The sequence below is a fragment of the Ahaetulla prasina genome, chromosome 1 (assembly GCF_028640845.1).
Source record: "Ahaetulla prasina isolate Xishuangbanna chromosome 1, ASM2864084v1, whole genome shotgun sequence".
Lineage (NCBI taxonomy): Eukaryota > Metazoa > Chordata > Lepidosauria > Squamata > Colubridae > Ahaetulla > Ahaetulla prasina.
Window position 1 is genome coordinate 218,146,726 of NC_080539.1, and position 23,394 is coordinate 218,170,119.

Here is a 23,394-nt window from a genome sequence, read left to right on the forward strand (position 1 = left end):
TTCTCCGTGCCAAAGGAACAAGTGTCATCCATTTCTAGCGAAGATAGAGAAAGCCGCCTATTACATACCCACAAAGCAACGCTTTTTTCCAGACAAGCTCCGCTGTACTTTTATGCCGCGTGCATAAAACGCACAGGGAAAGCCAAAGAATGTGGACATGCAAGACAAGCCTTGGTGAGGTGAGCAGGAAATAAAATGCATAATCTTAGGGCAAATGGAAACGGCAACCGTGAAAAATAAACGGTTGCTTAAGGCGTTCTTCTGTGTGATCGGTAAGAGTCGAAAATGACCTGACACAGAAGGCGTTAAAAACCCTAGAACAGCAGTTACCCGCAGGTTCAGTAGTGTTTGATGTTTAGATAAATTTACGAACAGAATCGTATGCGGATGACTCACATTTAAATTGAAGGATTTTTCTAGGGATTGAGACGGATCGAACCGAGCAGAATCGAATCAAACCTGTGAGATCATGGAAAGTATTTACCCCATTATGGTATACTGGTCAGAAATGGTGTATTATGGTGTCTCCTGCTTGGGCGGGAGGGGGGGGGAGTTGGACTATTTGACCTACAAGGTCCTTTCCAATTCTGTTATTCTGTTACTGTACATTTATGTGTAACTAAAACCGTACTGCTGCGCGTTGCGTGATTTATTTCTTTAAAAGTCCGGAGAAATAAAGGATAATAGCATTACATAACAATCCACCGAAACCGAACTTCTTTACTGTAAAACTTTTTTTCCCCTCCCGGATAGACGTGTCCAAATTGAGATCCCATCTAGGATTTCCAGGGTAATGGACCTGGGAAAAAGGTTCCCTGTGCTCTGTTTTCTGGATAGGAACTTAAAGCACGGAACTTTGTTTCCTTTGTTTGGGGGATGGCTTAAGTTCCTGCACAAAACGGAAGTACGTGATCGCTGAGAAAAGGACAGAGAGGTAAAAGCTTTTTCTATGTTTCTAGGAGGTGCAGCTTCGAGGAGATCTTGCGATTAATTGTATAAATAATTTTTCTACTTGGATAAACAGATAAAATAGTTAATTTAGTTTTCCTCCTGTATAAAGATGTTCAGCAAATTTATTCCAGAATTAATGGAAAAAGCACAAGAAATTATTTGCTTATGTTCATTAAGACACTTGGAGTCTACGCTCGACTGGAAAGAGACTTGGTGGATACAATAATCCTTCTCTGCATTAACTTCAGTTCATAAACTCAGAAGTAGGAAGTTGTATCTACTTCCTTCCCCCAATTTTTCCCGTTCGTGTCCATCTAAAGAATGTAAGGTCGTTACTTTGGAACATTTGACATTTTCCTAAATATTCTATCATATATTTCTTCCATTTTTATTTATTTTATTTTTATTTATTGGATTTGTAATTTGTTTTTCTGCTATGTTTAAAGTTAAGCAGCGCTAAATTTTGAGCATAAAAATTAACATTTTTTCCCCAGTCTGGTTTCACATTTTAAAATACCTTGTTAGTATACATTTAGTTTAGTATGTTGTATTAATGCAACCATTATGGTTTGTGGCGCATAATTTATAGCTTGATATAATGCAAATCCAGATGTTTAGTCTGTTGTAATATGAACCAGTTTATTTGTTGGATACTATTTTGTCATCCAAGGGAGATGGGAGGGTTAAGAATTATGAAATATAAATATGAATAAATTTTGAGTTTTCTTGTATTTTAAAGTGTATGCCTTAGTTTTTTTAAAAAAAACATTTTTATTGAAATTATACAAAGGAAAGTAAAACAGACTAGGAAATAACCATTAATATTTGTGTGTATGTATTCATTCTTTCCCTTTATGTAACCGATTATAAATTTCAAATTCTAAGTATGAAAAAGTTAAAACTTAAAGAACTTGAGAGTTCTTTGCAACAAGTTGATGTCTTTGAGAATCCAAAACTCCTGCTTGAACAATATCCGACTCAGCCACATATTGCAGGTATATTTTACTCTTCTCTGTGTCATGTATATAGCGTTGGTCTACTATACACATTCTAACAGCTAAATTTTAAATGTTATCATTAAATTATATGTTCTTTCTGTAATATAATAATGCTGATTGTTTTATTCCAAGAATCTTAGAAGTTGGAAATTCAATATTCTGTTAAAGTTTAAGTGATAAAATCTCCTGTATAATGAATGCCTAATTAGTTTATTTGTTAAGTTCTTGATTAGATTCTCCCCTATACTTTTTCTATCTGTAAAAATCAGTATTTGGATGAAAAATTATATCGTGAACTCAGTGGAGTAACTAACATTTTTCTTAATCTAGATGTTTATATTTAAGGGGACCTTTTCTTGGAAGCTTTGGCATTTCACTTCTGTAAACCACTTGAGTTTTTAATTTGCCTTTTAAGACACATTGTAGCCATCTTAGTAGGTGTTATACTACATTACTGTTATAAAGTTTGCTGATATATTAATTTACGGATGAATAAAATAAAATGTTGCTTGAATGAGGAAATAGATCAGATGGCTTTTATTCACCCGTTTGTTTAGTATAGTTTGTATTTGCTCTGAACCTATTGCCTATGTGTCTTTATTCTCCAGCATGTATGCTTTATACAATTCATAATACATTTGATGATATTGAAAACAAGATTGTGGCAGATCTTGGATGTGGTTGTGGCATACTGAGCATTGGAAGTGCCATGTTGGGAGCAGGGTAAGAAATCTCATTTTCTTATTGCTTTTTTAATATTAAACTAATGAGGAAGGATGAAAAGAGTAAGGATGAAAACCAGGGTTACTTCAGAACAAAGAACGTCAAAACAAGGAGCCATATCATCTCTAAATAAGTCCATCTAAATGGTACTGGTAGCTTTAGAAAGTGATTGTTTCATGTTTTTAATGAGTCATGAGTAAAGCTAATCAGAATCAGATTACTAGGAAATCCCTGGGCTGCAAACTAAACTGCAAAGCTAAAAAAAAACCATCCGCAAACAAGCCACTACTATATTGCCATCAAGAAAAGCTACATGGTTATAGCAGTCAAATTGGATCTTTGCCATTCAATCCAACTACAGGTAGTCCTTGCTTAACAACTTGTTGCTTAGTGACCATTCGAAGTTAGGACAAATCTCCCTGAGATACTTACCACCTAGTTCTAGAGTTCTGATGGCCATATACAAACAAACATCTGCATCAAATGATATTTTGGGTGCTTGACAACTGGATTGCATTGAGGGTCATTTGCACCATGCAACAGTCTCACAACTGCAATTTTTGGTAGTTTTTGCTGTTTTCTGATATTTACTTCTGGGTTTTGGCAAAAAATGCCCATTTAATAAACAAGTGGCATTTGCTGTGAAATCAGGCAGTCACATGCCTGTGCCCGATTTCACACTTCACACTGACATCACACTTAATGACTTCTATTAATTACAAGTATAATTTTGATCGTAAGTCAAGGACTACTTATACTGTAAATACAGATTCATTAGACACATTTCTAATTAACAATGCAATGTAGTTACTCATATTATTTTAAACAGAATGCATCTAAAACATATTGCTAGGCTAGTGATAAATTAGTATTTAGTTTACATATGAGTAAACTGTATCAGAGATATTATAAGATACATACTCCATAGTTCAAACTTTCAGTGTCTGCTACTGAAATAGCATCACATGAAAAATCATTCAAAGATGTAATCACATTGACTAATTGTTCAAAATTTATATAACTGACATTTATAAATCATTTTTCCATTAACACAAAAAAAAATAATACCAAAATCACAACAGATTTATTAAAATTAATATGTGCTGCTATAATTCTCTTAATTTTATTTTTCCCAGGTTATGTATAGGATTTGATATAGATGCCAATGCACTGGAAGTCTTTAACAGGAATGCTGAAGAATTTGACCTTACAAATGTTGACATGGTTCAGTGCAATGTATGTTCTTTGCCTGACAAAATGTCTAAAACATTTGATACAGTTATTATGAATCCTCCTTTTGGAACTAAGCACAATAAAGGTTAGCCATTTTGTTCCTTGAATGGGAATGAACTTCCTGAAAAAGCTATCTAATCTTATTTATTTTACAGCATTTCTACACTGCCGCAGTGAAGCAGTACTTCCTTTTCTCTTAGCTGTCATTGATGTCTTTCACCTCAGACATAATATAAAGAAACATTCTTCATCCTTACCTTAAAACCTTTGTGCTGGATTGTTACATTCTGTGGTTCATAGTAAGCAAGGTTAATTTATCCCTATAATTTTTGTTAGACTGTGTTCCACCAATCATCCATAAATTCCTTTATGTCCCTACTTTTGTCTGTCTTAAAACAAGTATAACTTAGAAACAGCTTCCATTTTATAAACATATACCATTACATTTACTTAAATTACATGGTAATAGTCAATTCATGATTTTTCAAATCCTGCAATTGGCAAGACATTTCTCATATAAGAATATGATTTTAGTGGCACTTCTATTGAAAAAAATTGAACAGAAGTACGTGTTTCCTAGTCTGACAAATTTTAGGACTGTGCATTCCCTTCTATATTTAAGATAAAAGCATTTGATATTTTAGCAGATACTAGATAATTATTTAACCAATTATGTACCAAGTACATTTATTTGTGAGATAATCAAAAATATCTGAGAAATCAAACCTTAACAGACAAAATTTTAGAACTTTAATATAAGAAATAGTTGAAGCAATATACCTAAACAAAGATGGTTACATAGCAGCTGAATTGCTTAAACTGATTAAACATTAAAACATACTAATCAGGAATGTTTAAAAATAAAATTCAATTTGCTATCTGTTGAGAATAGGGCAAGTACTGAATATTTAATACAGGAAGTACTCAATATACAGCAGTTCATTTAGTGACTGTTTGAAGTTACCACACTAAAAAAAAGTGATTTATGACAGTTTTTCACTTACAACTGTTGCAGCATCCCCAGGCTCACATGATCAGAATTCAAACACTTGGCAACTGACTCATATTTATGATGGTTGCAGTGTCCTGTGGTCATATGATCACCTTTTGAAACCTTGTCAAGCAAAATTAGTGGGGAAGCCAGATTCACTTAACAGCCATGTTACTAACTTAAGTGTTGCAGTGATTCACGTAAAATGGGAAAAAATCACTTCACAATTTTGGGCTCAGTGTGGTTGCAAGTGGCTGTAGTACTTAAATCAATAAGGCACCTGGTACGGAAATAAAAATGTATATTCTCCAAGCTAGATAATATACAGCCGTTAATTGTATTATCAAGCTTTTTTTAACACCACCAAGACAACTTTATTTCTGTAGGTGATATTGCTCAAGGCTACTATTAGAAATTCAGGAGAAATAACAATTTAAGCGTGACTGAGTAAAAGAGGCTTAAAAGTCTTTATTTATTTATTTATTTATTTATAGGTATGGATATGGCTTTTCTCAAGACAGCTGCGCAAATGGCAAGAATAGCTGTGTATTCCTTACACAAAACATCAACTCGACAAGTACGTCTAAAGTTTGTCCTAATATCCATCTTTGTATGAAACGGTAAGATTAGAAATTTTGGGTGTTGTAGAATCATAAGATGCTGAAATCAGGTATCCTGGAATAGCCTAAGACATTTTATTAACAGCATATTCAAGATATATTACAATTATTTATTTTATAATATTCTACAGTTTGTGCATAATCTAGAAGTTTAGTTTTCAATGGAGAGAGAGAGAGAATCAAAATCAAGAAAACCTCTAATATCTTGCATTCTTCCATGCTCAGCATATTCAGAAAAAAGCAGATGAATGGAATATAGGAATGGAAGTTGTAGCAGGTAAGAACAAGTTATTATTGTTAAATTCAGTTTAAAGGCACACAAATTTCCCGCTTAAATATTAAGACTATCTTTATATAGGATACCAAATAACTTTATAGAAGCTGTCTTAAATAGCATGATAAAACATGTTTTATTTACTTTTAATCACTTTATTCTATTGTTTCACAGCAGTTGTTTCCTTTGTGCTTTTTAAAATATGCAGATCCAAAACTATTTTGAAAATAATTTTATAATGGTATCTTAAATATAGGTAGTATTTGCATTATAGAAGTAGATCTAATTGAACTGTTGCTACTCAACTAGACACAATATAGTTTTATGTAATAAGCATGTCCAATAACCCAGTATCAGATATCCAGATCATACATACATGTATTAACTGTTTCCAGCTAATATATTTCATCATTTCTCAAATATATTTGATTTTCCATTACAGCTTGTATTCTTTTTAATTCACTTTTAGAACTGAGATATGACCTACCAGCATCATATAAATTCCACAAGAAAAAATCAGTAAGTATTAGGCCACTTTTACTTCAGAAAAATTAAACCTATTAATTTTTTGATAAACAATAAAGCTGTATGCTAATGATCGTAGACAAAAATGTTTCCGTTTGAAGTATGTCTTTATGGTAGCGAAAACAAAATTGAAGATCTAAACAAAAGGGAGAAGAAACATACTATTTAATTTCTAGAGCCATAGGAGTCTCTTATTCTAGTCAACAATATGGAACCTATTTTATTACATACACCAATTCGTTCAAAGGAGTGCTGATGCAATCAAATGGTGTGGCTCCTAATCTTTCAGTGACAGGTTGATGTATTGTATGATAGATAAGGAAGACTTATAAGTGAGAATCCCTTCTCAGAAAAGATTGATGTTATCATGGTGTTTTATCAGAGAAGATAAAACCAGCAATCCTAACCTCCAATGCAAAGCCGGGGTGCGTAATAACAAATGCTAGGAGAAATGCTAGGAAACCATGCAGATTTCCCTGTTATAAAATTACTGCCGATCCGTATGGGTAGCAGAATTATTAGAATGCAGTATTATGTTTTATTTGCATAGGCATTCACCCTTGAAAGAATATGGCATTACTGATTTAAGTTAGACTGTACCAAACCAGTTCACATAAATAGAGTGTAAAATTCTATGTTTGGGGCTGTTCAGGATTTTAGTACAGGTACATAAAGTAAAAAAGATGCTTTGGAGTGTGCAGGAACACACATTTAGCACATGACTAAAATGCCTTAAGTCAAACTCACATTTTCTTGGGATCTTGTGCCAAGCAACTGCGTGATCACAGGAAAATCTACATATTAAAACATTTGCAGGCAGGTGTAAACTGAGCATCTGTACAAACCCCAAATTCATTTCACCTTCAAATTGAAAGGCCTATGCAACCTTTCTGTTTAGCAAACATATTCCATTCTACCTGAAGTCTCAAGTCACTATTAACTATTTAACTAATAACAGTGAACAAGCAAACTAAAATATAGTATTTCTAGCGTCCTCCACAGTAGTAGCAGGAAGAGTATCTACAAAATAGGAAGCATCCTATATCTGTTCTGTTTTAATTTGCTTTTTGTCTATCACAAGTAGAGTAGTTGGAAAGAACAGGAATAATATGGAGTTCAGCCCACAAATCCAAGAAGATGAATCACAATTATAATAAACTTTCAAATTAGCACATTTACTTGTGGAGATGCACGTTAGAAATTAAAACTAAATGAGATTTTCCACATGTAGAGAAGCATAGAACTGATGGACATCTTTTGTTCATAATACATTACAATACTATTTTTAGGGTCTCTGAAATGAAAGTTATGGGCAGGGTGTATTCATGATTGGCTTTACTAGATCAATTCCCTTTCTCCTTCATCACATAATGTAATCTATATTGGATTTTGCTATATGAAGAGCAGAAGCTACGTTTAGACACCTTTGCACTAAAACCTAAAGCAATATCTCTTTATTGGACTAGACACTTTCTTGTCATTGTCATACAAAAAAAAGTATTATATTTTGAGAAAATTCTATTGCAACATTGAAGCCAAGTACAAAATCAGAATTAGGTGCTATGGTAACTCTACATAGTTGCTTTATTTTATTCATAGATTTTTTTTTCTTCCAGTAAACTAAAGGTAGCAATACAATTTGATACATCTGTAACTGAACACAAAGATTCACAAAATTTGAATACACAAGATACTGATACTTATTTGTTATATGCTACTCAATAAATTTTGTACATAATAGCTATTTGGATATAGTTCTGATTTTTCAGCCTTTTCTTTCAGCCTAATTATAGGCTCGCTCATCAGAATTTTTTTTAAAAACTGCATGTTAAATCAGCCACTATTCCAAGAATCTCGAAATGTAATTTTCTTCTTTGTCTTACAGGTAGACATCAAAGTCGATTTTATCAGATTCTCTTGTGGGGGGAAAAAGATGGATGGAGGAATGACTTAAAACTGTATTAAAATAATAAAAATTGCATTAAATGGTTTTTGAAGTATTACAACTGAATTCCAGCACCATTTTCTGTTTTTAGCTGTTTGAGAGCTGGCCCTTCTTGCTTGTCTTCTTTTCTTGGTCTTTTCTTGGGACTTGCTGACCCTGTAAAATTGAGATTTCAATCATGGTGGGCCACAACCATCACAATCAGACCTATAGTAATAAGTCAAGTGATAGTAAGCTGATTGATATTGTATTATATATATATAGTCATTTAATCTGGTCTCTTTCTCAAAACAGATTACGAAACTGCTTACATTAACAAATTTGAGAAAACCACTAAGGAATAGACACTCCAATCTCATACTCTACATGGTGAATCTATCCATGGATGTAAAACTCAGCTTTCCAGTCTGATTCATCATTTATGCAGTATGTGTAGTCTCCAAAAAGAACGCTGCAGACCTAAAATAATGGTTCTGAATATTACAAACACAATTCCGTTTTGGCGGGGCAAAGTTCCAAACAGCTAACAAAGATTAACACAGAAGCTTCAACAATAACTTAATAGCACACCGTCATAACCTGTATGTTTTGGTATCTTGTTCCACAAAGACAAGTCACCTGTGGTATTTGCATCTTCACCCTCCTCTTCATCTTCACTTTCAAATTTTGTTTTCTTGCCTTGGAATTTCACTTTTTTGTCTTGTGTGTCTTGTCCTCCCTTGCCACCTTTGCCTTTGCCTTTGCGACCTGGCGAAAAAGGGTATGTACAGAATTAAGATCATCACACTTTTAGAAATGTATTCCTCACAGTAAGAGGGAAGGCGATCATATAAAATAGCCCTCCTCAATTTGGACCATAGGTAGAACTACTGTTTCCACAATTCCCAGCCAATACAGCCAGTATCCGTGTTAGCTGAATGTAAAGAGTAGTCCCTTAGTCTCTCTTATATCCAAAGGAGTGCTCACAGTGCACAATACAAAAAAGAAAATTTAGTGATTTCTTTTCCACTAATACATGAATAATAAAGGAACACTGAAGCTCTCTGTGAACTACAGTTTATTACTGTAGATGATCTGGTGTATGGAGATAACCCAAATAGGTTGACTCTCATTTGTTTTCCTTTTGTGCATTATCCAAGATGAATGGAAGCTCTTCTCTAGTGTACAGTACCTAGTAATACAATGACTCTTCTAATAACCAGTTCATTTGTTAGTTTGACTACTGAGATAGCTGCTGCTCTGATAGCAATAAATTGATATTAAGAAGATATTAAACATGTTTTCCTATGTTATGGCAATGAAAAGCGTGCACTATCTGGCGTGGGTTAGTGTTACCGAATTTTTCCTCTTAACATTCATATTTTTCTAATTGCTCTTGCTGATGAAATCCCGGGCACTATTAGCAAGATACTGGGTTTATTAATGAAGTAATTTTAGAACGAACAAAGTCTGCTCCAATGTATACCCTTCTTCTCTAGGCATTCTACCAACAAAATGGTTTTAAGAGATTATCTTTGTAAGGAGGAGAGGATTTAGAAGACTAAATAGTACAGTTATGTATCTTAAAGGAGTGGAGGAAAACCAACTGGGAAGAAGAAAGGGCGAGTGCCTGCTTTTAAAAAAAAGTATTTTACGTCAGTTTTTGACATATGCCAAAGCTTAGAACGTCTTGAGTGTTTTTGATGCCTCCCATCCTGTGATTAACCTTCCATAGCTCTATGCAAGACTGCACTACGCTGATAAGGACATTTGCTAGCAGAGCTTTTTAAAAGTCCCGGAAAGATTATACTTTGCATCAGCAAGACTATTCTGTGAGAAAGGATCTATGCCTTGATCATTAGCAGCTAGATAATTTTTGCAATTAATATCATCTGAAACAGGGTGGATTTGATTTAAATCACTAGTAAAACAGAGCAACTGTCATCTCTGTCCCACAGTGGCTCCTCCTCGACCCGCTGTTGACTCACCGACTGTCCCAATACTGCAGAATATACAGCCTCATGCTACATAACTAAGCGCCATTTCATGCTGAATAAACTAAATTATTAATGTATCTTAAATAGAAAACTGTCTTTAGATAGATTTTTACTCCAAAAACATTTTATTAAAGTTAACTTAATAAAAAACAAAAAAAAATCTGATTTAAATTTTTTTTTAAATTGATTTTTTTTAAGATCAATTTTTATCCACCCTGATCTGAACCAATGTAGAGCTATTAAGATTACTGATATCTAAGACATTAGTTGATGATTCAGATTTACTTTATTTGCTAAAAAAGCAATGGCTGGGGGGAGGCAGGACTATGGCAGTTTAATGGACATGTTGATGTGAGTGTACCCATGGCTTCTTCTTCCTTTTCTTGAAACCACTAAACAATTCTGAGATTTATAGAAGAGGTTTTATAGGAAAACCCCATTTTCTGGGTGATATGTGAAAACAGAAGTTTATATTTTGATCAAATGTGTTTGATTGCTCTCATGGACCGGTAACAAAAGACTTTTCTAGAAGCCACAAAGAGAAGTGGTTACAGTCACATTTTAGTAGAAAAAATCCTGAGGCCTAGATGTAAATAATAATTGTTCCAAGATCTTTGTTGGATCAATTGAAGAACATGCTCGGATCAACTATGTATCTGAAAATGGAAGGAACCTTGAAAGATAAAAATGTACAACTTGAACAAATCCAAACAGACTCACAAATCCAAAACAGATGTCTCTGTAATGAAAAAGCTTTTGTTGGTAAAAAAAAAAAAAACCCGACCAATTTTCAATGATTGGAGAATACGGTATACGAAAATGCAGATATGGGTCACCAGTGCAGAATTAGTGGCATGCCACAAATCCATTTCCTTCCCCTGGAAAGAACTTCCCCAGTTCTTTCCTGCATGAGGATATTACCAAGAATTTGATGTTCTACATCTTTTGCAGAGGGTATTTTTAAGAAAAAAATTAGACTCTAAGGGCCAAGTGATGATATCACCAGGCGGCTATATCTGATACGTTTATCCATTTTTGAATGGAAGAGGTATTTAAAACCAAAAGCCAACCACAGGCTTTTTAATGTCTTGATATAGTATTAAAAAATTGGCTTGCTGGTCAAAGATGTACCTCCTTCAGTGCCACAAAGCCATAGGCTACTCAAAAACAAGGCCTTTGGCTGGGCTATAAAGCTCAGATCATCACAATTACCAAATTTTCCCTCAGCCCAATAACATTTGGTCTTCTAGGACTCTCCTTCCTTTCCTTGCCACCATTGTGGACAGCTGCTCTCGTGGCTTGTCCTGTATGCGTATAAATCTGGTCCTTTTGAAGACAAATGGAATCTTCTTCTAACACACACAGATGGACTCACTAGATCAGAACTCCTCTCAGAAGAGAACAGTCCATTTCAACAATTTAAGTATAACTTCCAGGAAAGATTAAATGATAAATAAATGCCTTAAAGGAACAAATCACCTTTTCCTCTTTTTTTGTTTAACAGCTCCTGCTGGCTCTCCATTATTTTCCTCAGTGCTTCTTTGGCTACATCTCCTTCAAGCACTTCCCACGTGACATCTTTTTCTCGCAACTGTAATTTCCCATTATTTGCTTCTTCGGCTTTATCCAGCGCACCTTTGGCACTGCTCTTGAACAGGATGATACCCTGCATACAGAAATATAATTTGAATCACTGCAGGCACCATCCAGCCATTTTCATGTTCACAATGGGATTATTTGCAATGGACAATTTCTTGGGCAATAGGATAGTTCTAAACCCCTATTTGGCTGCTTCCAACCATCAGCCAGAAAATAGCATCTTCCTAGAGCCGTGATGGGGAACCTATGGCATGTGTGCCAGAGGTGGCACATAGTGCCCTTTCTGTGAGCACGTGAGCTGTTGCCCCAGCTCAGCTCTGCTGCACATGCACACACACCTCCCACCAGCCAGCTGGTGTTCAGGTCTCTGCCATGCATGTGCCGGGGTGTGGGACGCACGCAGGGGGGCAGGGGTCGCACGCACATTGCATTTTGGGAGTTTGGCGTGCTTTGGGCACTCAGTCCAGAAAAGGTTAGCCATCACTGTCCTAGAGATTGAAGCAACAGTGACTGCAAATTAAAAGTCTTCTATAAGCTTCATCTTACTCAATGGAACTGAATATGTATATAACTCATATAGAGGACGGATAACTGTCTTAGGATATTCTTTGACAAATGCGGACAGCAGACGCTGCAGAAAGCAACACACAATCTGCACATTTCTCCCTTATCCTTGAGATACTTGCCTCTCTGACAACAAAAAGAAATCAGGCATCAAGAAATATATTGGCAGGGAACAAATTGTTGCAGTGAGCAACTTATCTAGGATCTAGAATTGTCAAGGCCATCATTGTTTAGCAAGCAGGAATGTCATTTGTGTTCTGCAATAATTACTAGGAATTACTTCCCTAGTGAATAGTTGGAAAATATATCATGTTTTTTTTCATTAAGATTTTTGCCATTAACACATGTTCTACCAGTAAATTTAAGGGAGATGAATAAGAATAGTAAAAAGAATCAATAGTCCTTGCTTCAAATTATGCATATTTAGCCCTGAAAACAGAGTGCTATCTATATCTGCTTAACATTTCATCATTTAGAAATATCAGAGTAATCCTTCTGACCTCTTTCGCACCCCTAACAAAGTCTATCCACTTGATTTCACCATGATTTGAAAAAACAGCATGGAGGTCTTCTCGACAAGTATGATCTTCCAAGTCACCAAAAAACTTCAGCAGGCATCCCTGTTTCTCTGCCAGATATTTCTTTTGAACACAAAAAGAGGAAAGAATGTGTAAGATACTTATTTATGTCCTAGATATTTTACTGGACTTCAGTAAAAAGACTGCCCTCAGATCTTTCTATAATTTAATCAATAAAGATGTATCCAATAAAAAAAAAAGTATACCGAGAAACCATCTTGTCCCAGTTACACTGACCTGTGCCACTCGGTCAGGCAGGGAGTGTTATGTTACAGACCCCTTTTGTTAAAGAATGTTGATTGATGGGAGCTAGGAAAAGGGCCTTCTCGGCTGTTGTTCTCATCCTATAGAACAGGGCTCTCCAACCTTGGTCCCTTTAAGACTTGTGGACTTCAACTCCCAGAGTTCCTCAGCCAGCTTCGCTTCAACTCCTCAGTTCCTCAGACAGACAGCTTCAACTCTGGGAGTTGCAGTCCACAAGTCTTAAAGGGACCAAGGTTGGAGAGCCCTGCTATAGAATATCTTGCCCTTGGAAATAAAGTTGGCTCCCGCTATTTCAGCTTTCTGGAAGACCGTGAAAACCAGGCTCTGCCAAATGGCATGGGGATCCAAGAGTGGCACACAACCCTGGGGTTGGCTGATGGCTTGAGGCTGCTCTCGCCATTTTTTTTAATTGTCTTTTCAATTTGGCTCTTATTTTATTTTTCACACCTTTTTAATTCTTTTTAATTATTATTTTTTTGTCCTACCTACTTGGAAAGTGGCCTGGAGGTGTGGGGAAGCGGATTCTCATAGAGCTGGTTCATTTCTCCAGATGCTCCATACCCCAAATCCCATAGAAGATAGTAGGAACAACCCTGGTTTGTTCTATAGTGCTTTTCTGAATATTCCCATTGCCCGTAATTTTTATTCAACATAGCTATTTTTCTCTAGGTGATACACTTCATCCTTGCTTGATAATGAAAGCAAAATACTGTATGCAGAATATCCATTGAAGTAACACTGTATTCATCCCATGAAGATTTAGCAATAGCACTTAAACTTATATACCGCTTCACAGTGCTTTTACAGCCTTCTCCAAGTGGTTTACAGCATCAGCCTATTGCCCCCAACAATCAGAGTCCTCATTTTACCCACCTCAGAAAGATGGAAAGCTGAGTCAACCTTGAGCCAGTAACACCTGAACTGCCAAATTGCAGGCAACTGACAGTCAACAGAAGTAGCCTGCAGTACTGCATTCTAACCACTGCACCACCGCAGCTCATTTAATAGCTTATATGAAACATTCGTCTGCCTGAAGGTTTAGTTCTTAATCTTGGATCTCCAACAGTTAAAGAGTAGAATCCCGATGATCATTTTTGATAACAATATGAGTTGAAGACCCACAACATTTGAAGACCTAATCTTAGGAACCACTGCACTAAAAGACTGGAAAAAAAATATTTTATATTGTCATCTTATATTCTAAGATTTTGGCAGTGTGGGAGCAGAACTGGTGGGTTTGTTTAGCACAAGGTATGGCTATTACTTAAAGTCACAATAAGGTACAAATGAAAATGAACATGTTTTGCACTTTGGTAGTTCTCAGGGAATACAGTTTTCTGCATTAAGTGTCTTTCAAATTTGAAGAAGTAAATGGTTGTCTTCAGCCTTCCCAAGCTGGCATTTTTCAGATAAATTATAGCAAAATGTTAATTAGTGTTTGATGCAACATACTAGTTATACAACATGGACAATGTAGCTCAACACAGTTTCTGGGTGCTAAATTGGGGAAAACAGTCTTATTCATATACCTACATACATTCTATGAGCCTTTGCAGGCGATTTGGTTGCCTTTGTCAGGACGGCCTTTTCCACAGAATGAGTGAGCCACAAAACGCAGGACTGCTTCTAAGGTCCTTCTTTTCATATACTTCGTTAGATTCATCCTAAACCCAGTAAAAAGCCTTTATGGGCCTATTTCTAAAAGAAAATAATATCTATCAAAGTTCACGTCTATCAAGGAGTTTCACTTTATTGGGAGAATTGCACTGGGTACCTCCTCCGGGTATATGTTTTAGAATTGAGCCTGGTAAACACATAAACATTAAATGCTGTTGATTTGAAGTATCCAGCTGAAGTTTTCCCATTTGCCTTATTTCAGGAAATCAGATTGAGGTTAGTCTAAGCAATTTCCTCTTTATTTTATCACTAAAATGTAGCCACCGAAACATGGAAAAATGTAGCCACCACCAGAATGGACCATACAGTCAGTGAAATCAAAAGGAATGTACCATTTCAGTTTCTTCAGCATGTTTCTGTTTCTCTTCCTTCTCCCTGTTATAAAAAGAAGGAAAAGTCAGATAACAAAACTCGGGCACAAAAGCCGAGAGTTAATTTCAAAGTTGACATTGTCACTTACAGTTTAGCCTTTGCTTTTGCTTCCAGTTTATTCCTTTTCTTCTCATCATTCTTTTTGGCAAAGTAATCTTCCCTGCACAGAATATAATCCAGTTAAGCATATGCATTTGGGATTACTACTGAAAAGTACTAAAGTACTATGAAATCTTCAGGCCATGATTTGAAAACATTAATCAGCATTAATACCCAATCTTAGCTTAGTTGGCAACTAGTGCCAGCTGCTACTGCCAGTCTGACCTTAACCTGCAAATAAAATAAGAAAGTACTCAATAAATCCCAAAGGTGCTTTTTTAAGAGGCAACTGGACTTTCAGGTTTTTCTTTGAATGTTTCACTTCTCATCCAAGAAGCTTTTTCAGCTTCTTCAGCTGAAGAGCTGAAGAATCTTCTTGGAAACGTCTTCAAAGAAAAACCAGAAAGTCCAGTTGCCTCTTGAAAAAGCACCTTTGGGACAACCATGACCTGGATAACTGAGAATCTCCATAGACATTTACTCAATAAATCCTTGTTCAGTAAATGATTCTGACCCAGAGTAACTTGTTGATTCAAGACCCCCACATGCCATGAATCTACTATAAAGATCAAAGAATAAAAAAACAATATCTGAAAGGAAACGGGAGCGATTTTATGACCTCAAAATAATTCAAAGCCTCTCAGTTTAGCTCTTCTCCTTTTACTACAATTCGAGATGAGGAGCTCCAAAAGAAAGAAAGGTTCAGGAAAAAATAGATACCCCCATCCATGTCTATTTACATGTCTTCAACAATTCTTCAAGAGAAAAGGATCGTCAAAAGAAGAAAAGGTAGCCAACCCCATTGTATAAACTGATGGACTCTGTTTACTAGCATGCTCTCGTGTAATATAATAACATTTTTATATTCATGTAAGCTGCCTTGAATTGTCATAGGGGAGTAGGCGGCAATATAAATTTTCTAAAATACATCAAAATAAATAAGCAGAAAGTGCTGTAACACCTTAGAATCAATATCCCTGTGTCTTCTTCTGAGGCCAGGAAAAAACTAATTGTGGGAAGTAAAATACCATACAGAAAAGAGGGTGAAAATCTGGGTGGGTCTTATACTCCGAATGTAGGTCTGTTCAGCTTTTCAAACGGAGGTTTCAGAGGGTGAAAAAAGGTTCAGAAACAAAGCTTCAGAAAAGAAGCCCCCAAACAGAGTTTCAGAAGCCTTTTTTCTGAAGCTGTTTCGGAGGCTTTCAGAGACAGAAAAAAGTTTTTTTTTGAAACAGAGTTTCAGAAGTTTCAGAGGCAGAAAAAAAAAAGCAAGGCACAGAGTTTACAACCAAGGGACCTGTTGCTAAAATTAACCTCTGGGAACAGCTGATTGGGAGTAGTCTGGGAGGCCAATCCACCTGCCAATCAGCTTTTTTCTTATTTTCCTTCCCAAAAAATAAGGTGTGTCTTATACTCCGGTGCGTCTTATACTCCGAAAAATACAGTATGTAAATCCCATGCATAACATTGTAAAATAATAAAAATAACAAGATTTTAAAAACAAGTCTTAAAGTCAAAAAGTAGGCCACCCATCTGAAGATTTGCATGAACCTCATGTCAAAATCCAAATGCAGAACTGAAATGATACTTACTTGAAGAGCACAATCAGTTCTGTGTCCTTATATCTTTGGTTTGGCGTCTCAACAAACTCCTTGGCAGATTCAACACTATCAAATACTGCAAAGATGGATCCCTGGATTAAAGAAAAATAGAACTGAATTTCATCTTGGGATCCGATAAAGCCTTAGGAATTTTAGAGTTAACAGAATTCTGTTCAAAGGTTATTACCTTAAATGTTTTCTGAAGTGTTCTCCTCATCTGAATGTTTTCTACTTTGCCTTTACAATCCAGCCATTCTTTGATATCATCTAAAGTTGCATCTAATGGAAAACCTTTCTGAAAAATAAAAGTTTAAATAATTCTCATATTTTTAAGTTCAGTATTTTACAGATCTGTGCAGTGCAGAAAAAAGTTCCATTATTATATAGAAGCAATAAGTGTTTTTAATGTGGTTTGTTCCTCCATAATCAGTTCCTGAGTTTGTGTGTAAATAATTAACACAGAGCAAAAACCATACAACTTACAGCAAAGGCTTCAGATTTAAGTAAAACTCACGGTTTAGAAAAATAAACTTTCAACAACAATGGTAAAGAGAGATCTGCTTGTTAGGGAAAGTTAGACCAAAAACGTATTGTACATATCTTACTAGAGCAGGGGTCCCCAACCCCCAGTCTGTGAACTGCCACCAGGCCGCAGCATACCAGAAACCGCTCCATGCAAACAAGCAAAGCTCTATCCATGGGATGCAGGCAGCAAGTGAAACCACGCCCTCACCGGTCCACGGAAAAACCTCTCTCCGTGGAACTTGTCCCTGGTGCCCAAAAAGTTGGGGGCCGCTGTACTAGAAGGTGCACCTTTCTTAAACATGGGGAAATGGGCTGAAAAACTTTAGGTCAGGCAAATGATGGTGAAAGGGCACTATGGTACGTATGTCAAGAAGTGAAAATGGTTATTTGCAATAACGTGCTTCTTACCACTTTCTTAACAGGGGGATGGGAGTTGGTTATGGTAAGAGAAACATAATTGAATATGGGAGAAATGGGGTGCTTAATAAATGTGTTTTTTCAAACAGGAAGAGATACAGTCAAAAATGAACGGTGGATGAATGAATGCAGAATGAATACAAAAAAAGTTTCAGCTACTTTGTTCAGCTGGAGAAAATGAAAGAAGATCAAAATCGAACAAAACAAGCAGATGAAATAGGAAGAGGACACGAGGAAGGGGAAGCCTAAGAAAGAATTATTAGAATTGATGAAATCCTCAAAAGAAGCAAGATGAGTTTTAAAGAACAAAATTAAATATATAAAGCAGTGTATGAAAGGAAAAACAGAGGTAAACAGAGAGGTATAAAAAGAGATACAGTGAATAGGGTCAGTAAAAAAATAAATGTAGCATTATTTCCTTTTCTTATGTTATACCGTAAATCCTCACTCCTTCTCTACTTTACATACTTACCCTGCAAGGAACAGCATGATAGGTATGTATCTAAGTACGCATACATGAAGCTAAACAATCTGAATCATTTTTCTAATATATAATATATAGAATCCCAGAAAAATAAGACTTTCTTTTCAGAGCGATTTTAGATTATTATGACTGTAGTAATTATAAACAGAATTCTTGAGAATCTGAGATCAAAACACAGTACATTCTTTGCTGAAATATAGGACTGCTTTGTGATATGAAGTAAGCTATCAGGAGTCATGCGAGTTGTTGAAAAAGCAAAGGAATATATTTTCAATTTATAGGAGGCGTCACCAGACATCAATTAAATAGACTTTGGAATCCTTTCCATGTTCTTGGGGCCATTAAACAGAAAACCCTGATGGAAAAGGCAGAGTCAATCATATCAAAATCAAAACCTGAAATTCACAATATTCCACTTACAATATATATAGATCTGCTTTTAATTGCATTCTTATATTGTTCAGTAACTTCAGGCAACGGTTTCTCTGGAGATCTTCGGATTTTAGTCTTATCTTCACTAACTTCCATAAGTTCGGTCTTCGATTTCTTTAATGCCCCAACTATTACATCAAAGTCTTTTGTGAGGCGATTTAGCCTACAAAACAGAAGATAAAGAAATTGTTTTTATTATATTATTTCTGTTGCCTCAGTCAGGTGTCTTCTGACAGTCACCGAATCTTCTGACATTTAAATGACATCTGTGCAGTCTCTGCAACTAATCCTCTCAACGAGAGTAAGTGGAAAAATGGAATAGTACTACCCTCCCCCTCACACAACTTTTTCAGCAGTATATTCCAGCAATCTTACAAAAATTTCTTAGCTTCCCAGATGGCAAGGTCCTGAAAAAGATAATATTAGCTTTTAATCACTTCTCACTCCCTTCAATGATTTTTTAAATATAAACATTTCTCGGGGTTTTCAAATCACATCTGCATGTGTCTTTCACAATAGCAGTTTGCAACCTCTGCCAAATTCTGGGAGGGGAGCCAAACTCCCACAGGAGGATACTATAAGCTCCAGAGCTCCTAACATCAGCCAGCAGCCACCTGTATAGCAGAATGTTCCAACAACTTCAAGGTCAGGTCCAAATAAGTACAGGAGGCATTAGGGCTTGGATTGGATTGGGATGGGATGAGATGGGATTGGAGGGAAGACACAGACATCAGCTGACCCTATGGAAGATAAGGAAGAACTAGCCTTCCCTACAGAAAACCAGGAAACCACCACATGCAAACCTGAGGCAGTTAAGTCAATGCTTCCGTCAGAGACTGCTGCAACTGAATCTCTTAATACTTTGCTACCCTCTAGCTGCCCTGTTGAAAAGCTGAGAAGTTCATTTTCCAAACTGACAACTACAGATAGTCCTCAACTACAACAGTTCATTTAGTGACCGTTCAAAGTTACAACACTGAAAAAAGTGACTTAAGATCATTCTTCACACTTATGACCACTGCAGCATCCCCACAGTCATGTGATCAAAATTCAGACCACTTGGCAACTGATTTATATTTATTACCTTTGCAGTGTCCTGGGATCATGTGATCCCCTTGTACAAGCAAAGTCAATGGGAAAGCCAGATTCACTTTACAACCGGGCTACTAACTTAAGAACCGAAAGATTGTAAAATGGGGGAAAACTCAGTTAACAAATGTCTCACTTAGCAACATAAATTTTGGGCACAATTGTGGTCACAAGTTGAAAAAAGTTGAGAACTATCTGTATATCCTACTAATGCTCTGTCATTTCTTGGAACATAGCTGAATGGGCTCCAAAACAAGCAGACCCAGACTTTTTAGGATATCTGTCCAAATGTGATATAATTGTTTGTACAGGAGACATGGATGTTGAAAGAATTCTCAATCCCTAATTATTTTTCTCTGCTAGCTTCTGTACAACCTAGCCTCAGAGGTGGCAAATCTGGGGGGAGCAGGGCAGGGGGAGGGCTCAGTCTGTTTATAGCTTCTAATTTATGTGTCCATGTTGTAAACCAATCATGAAGGTAAATTAAACCAGAATATTTGATAGACAAGAAAAATCCAGTTTAAAGAAATTCATGGATTGACATTTTGTTGCCTCTATTCTATTACCACCAATTTTCCCAGAATTAAACCATTCACTTTTCCACTAGCAGCCTTCTGCATCATACTTCAAATTGGTCCAGAAAGTCACCTGTCCCCTCCATAAGTTTCCATAAATAGGCTTACTTTAATATCAAAAGCACAGAAGAAAAACCTACACTTTTATGTGAAGTAATGAAAGTATATACAACTTTTGAGATTTAAACAAGTCAAAACTTCTGTAGTTATGATTGTAGACATATGAGGAATATATCAAATATATCAGACTTTTTTCCATGCCATATAAAAACCCACCGAGTATATCCTTATGTCCTGAAAGATCACACTGTATTGAAATAGAATAGAACAGAATTCTTAATAAATGTTCTCATTCCATGCAGGGAAAAAAGCTATGCATGTGTATTCAAAAAAGAAAAAAAGAAAAAGTCAGAACAAAAATCTGCTTTAACAAATATTCCCCTCTGTGGCTTTAATTGTTTTTAAGGAGAAAATCCATAGGAGATATATGGCCAGATATTTCAAATTATGCTGCAGAACCACACACACACACACACACACACACAAATTAAAAACTGCCAATTTCCATTATTATGGCAACTAATAAACATGAATCAGTAAATAATCAAACATACATAGTGAAAAGTGCTATTTTTCACAGAGATTTAAAATCAAATCTAGCCTAGGACACAGGTTTACTATAAAATAGGAGAAATTCTTTTTTTTGTCATGAAACTATGAGCCCACTATTAATATTACCTATTGAATTTGATTATTGTTTCTAAAGTCACCCAGCCATCATCTGATTTGATCTTCTCTTGAAGAAACTTGTCCCGGGGTAAATTGTGGTCACCAAAGTAATACTGTGGAAATAAATAAGAATAATACAAATGTCAGAACCCAAAATAAGATATTCTATTGCTTCATTTATTCAGTTCTAGTTCCCTTACTGCAAAAGCTTTTATTGTATCTTTTGCCTGTCTCAGTTGGTCCTCACTTACTAAGAACTCATGCAAAGTTACACTACGATGGCACTGAAAAAGGAGACTTATGACCCTTCCGCTAAGGTGCAGCTACTACAGGATCATGATTCAGGGACTTGGCAACTGGCAAGCATTTCTGATGGTCACCTTGTCCTAGGGTCATATGACTGCCAATTATGCCTGTCACTGCCAGCTTCCAACGAGCAAAATCAATGGGGAAGCCAGCAGGAAGTTGCAAGTCGCTGTCATATGACATACGTCATATGTCACACTTAAGGACCCAGATTGATTCGAGTAAAGACCACCGCCAGAACTGATGTCATATGTAGGTGTGGTTGTGTAATGTTTCACTTAACAGTCATACCATTTAGTGACAGAGCTGCAGGTCTCAATTGCAGGCAGTAAGTTTAGACTACCGGTACTCTTGGGCTAGCTTAAAAATTCATGTTCTTCTTAAAATGTAAACAACGACGTGAAGTAGTTATCCTAATGATTGTTTTATATTATAAAGCAGGGGTTCCCAACCCCCGGGCTGCGGCCAGTTCAGAAGTGGGCCGCGCACTTGGTGGGCCGGCACATGCATGCACCAGCCCATCACTTGTACGAGCCAGTTCCTCTCCCTCCCCGCCCCGCCAGGCCGCCAAGCCATTAAGGTTGGGGATCACTGTTTATATAAAACACTACTAGAAACATGGTAATAAGTAAGAAAATAACAAATTGAGCTATATTATCAATTCCAATTTTTTAAAATGGAAAATTCTAATTTGAGATTGTATCCAACAGAGTGTCACCTCTGATCAATCAGTGCATACATTTACAATTTTACTATAAGATAGCCTTTATTTTACACTACAGTTTACCTGTAGTGTAGATCAATCTGCCCCAGTCTAATATACTTCAGATATATTGGATTATATGCCCTATTATCCAAAGCCTTACATTTGCATGTTATCTTAATATGCATACCAGAAGTAGTCATACCTCAATTTGTTGACAAACCTTCTTTTCCAAATCGGACATATTTTCACTCTCTCCGTTTTCAGCCATTTTCACTTCCTGCAATCAAAGCAATATTTAGAAACACTGCACATTCAAACCATTAAGACCCCTCTTTTTTAGTATATCTTTAATCTTTTAGAAAGGTATTTTTCACTCTATCTGCATTGCTCAAACCAGTCACATTGGAGAGAATAATTAAAATGAAACTAAAAATGAGAATAGCCTTGGTATATAAAATTAGACATTGTCACACAAAAATAATCAGTTTGCTGACCCAGGAAAGTATGAACCCACTGGTAAAAAATAAATGTGCCGCATGACAAATATAATCATTTGTTAATCTGACTTCTAGGGTGGCCTAAATGTCTATAAATATTGCAAATTAGATGTATTAAAAGAAAGAGTCAGAAACCCAATAGGTTTTTAATTTCTTTTCCCCCCTACTTTTTAGTATTTTAACTGCTGTTAAATCTGTTTATGTATTTTTTCATTAACATCTGTATATAGTGACAGAGAACCAGACAATGGAAACTTTCATATTAAATAATTCATTTAAGATCAAAATCTCTATTGTACAGGTAGTTCTCAATTTATAACATTGTGTTTAGTGACCGTTCAAAGTTACAATGACATTGAAAAATGTGACTTATGACCATTCTTCATTCTTACAACCTTTGCGGTATCCCCATGATCATGTGATCAAAATTCAGATGCTTGGCAAATGGTTCATATTTAGGACCTTTACTATGTCCCAGGGTCATGTGGTCATTTTTTGCAACCTTCTGATAAACAAAGTGGGGAAGCTAGATTCCCTTAATAACCAGGTTACCAGCTTATCAACTGCAGTGATTCACTTAATAACTCTGGCAAGAAAAGTCGTAAAATGGGGCAAAAGTCACTTAACAGATATCTCACTTAACA

General features: G+C 36.0%; 2 protein-coding genes across 5 annotated transcripts in view; one reads left to right on the forward strand and one right to left on the reverse strand.

Annotated features, from left to right (window-relative positions):
- On the forward strand, positions 1-8,321 carry METTL5 (methyltransferase 5, N6-adenosine). Of its 3 annotated transcripts, none has more exons than XM_058190953.1 (8): positions 1-179; positions 1,837-1,946; positions 2,558-2,672; positions 3,809-3,990; positions 5,391-5,473; positions 5,742-5,793; positions 6,260-6,309; positions 8,201-8,321. In XM_058190953.1, exons 2-8 carry the CDS (start codon positions 1,838-1,840, stop codon positions 8,267-8,269), a joined length of 660 nt encoding a protein of 219 aa, XP_058046936.1. In that variant the 5' UTR covers positions 1-179; position 1,837; the 3' UTR covers positions 8,270-8,321. The 3 variants fall into 3 exon arrangements, with proteins under 3 accessions (XP_058046936.1, XP_058046945.1, XP_058046954.1); XM_058190962.1 differs by lacking the exon at positions 1-179 and adding an exon at positions 550-934; XM_058190971.1 differs by lacking the exon at positions 1-179 and adding an exon at positions 941-1,274.
- The window catches only part of SSB (small RNA binding exonuclease protection factor La), a 20,341-nt gene continuing 4,823 nt past the window's right edge, over positions 7,877-23,394 (reverse strand). For both annotated transcript variants that reach the window (XM_058190928.1, XM_058190938.1), the window contains exons 2-12: positions 22,456-22,530; positions 21,251-21,354; positions 18,837-19,011; positions 17,178-17,285; positions 16,982-17,082; positions 15,379-15,450; positions 15,251-15,293; positions 12,900-13,040; positions 11,716-11,902; positions 8,879-9,007; positions 7,877-8,416 (exon numbers count right to left, since the gene is read on the reverse strand). In XM_058190928.1, the coding sequence (XP_058046911.1) occupies positions 8,316-8,416; positions 8,879-9,007; positions 11,716-11,902; positions 12,900-13,040; positions 15,251-15,293; positions 15,379-15,450; positions 16,982-17,082; positions 17,178-17,285; positions 18,837-19,011; positions 21,251-21,354; positions 22,456-22,521 (1,227 nt within the window). In that variant the 5' untranslated portion in view covers positions 22,522-22,530 and the 3' untranslated portion in view covers positions 7,877-8,315. The remainder of the gene's footprint in view (positions 8,417-8,878; positions 9,008-11,715; positions 11,903-12,899; positions 13,041-15,250; positions 15,294-15,378; positions 15,451-16,981; positions 17,083-17,177; positions 17,286-18,836; positions 19,012-21,250; positions 21,355-22,455; positions 22,531-23,394) is intronic.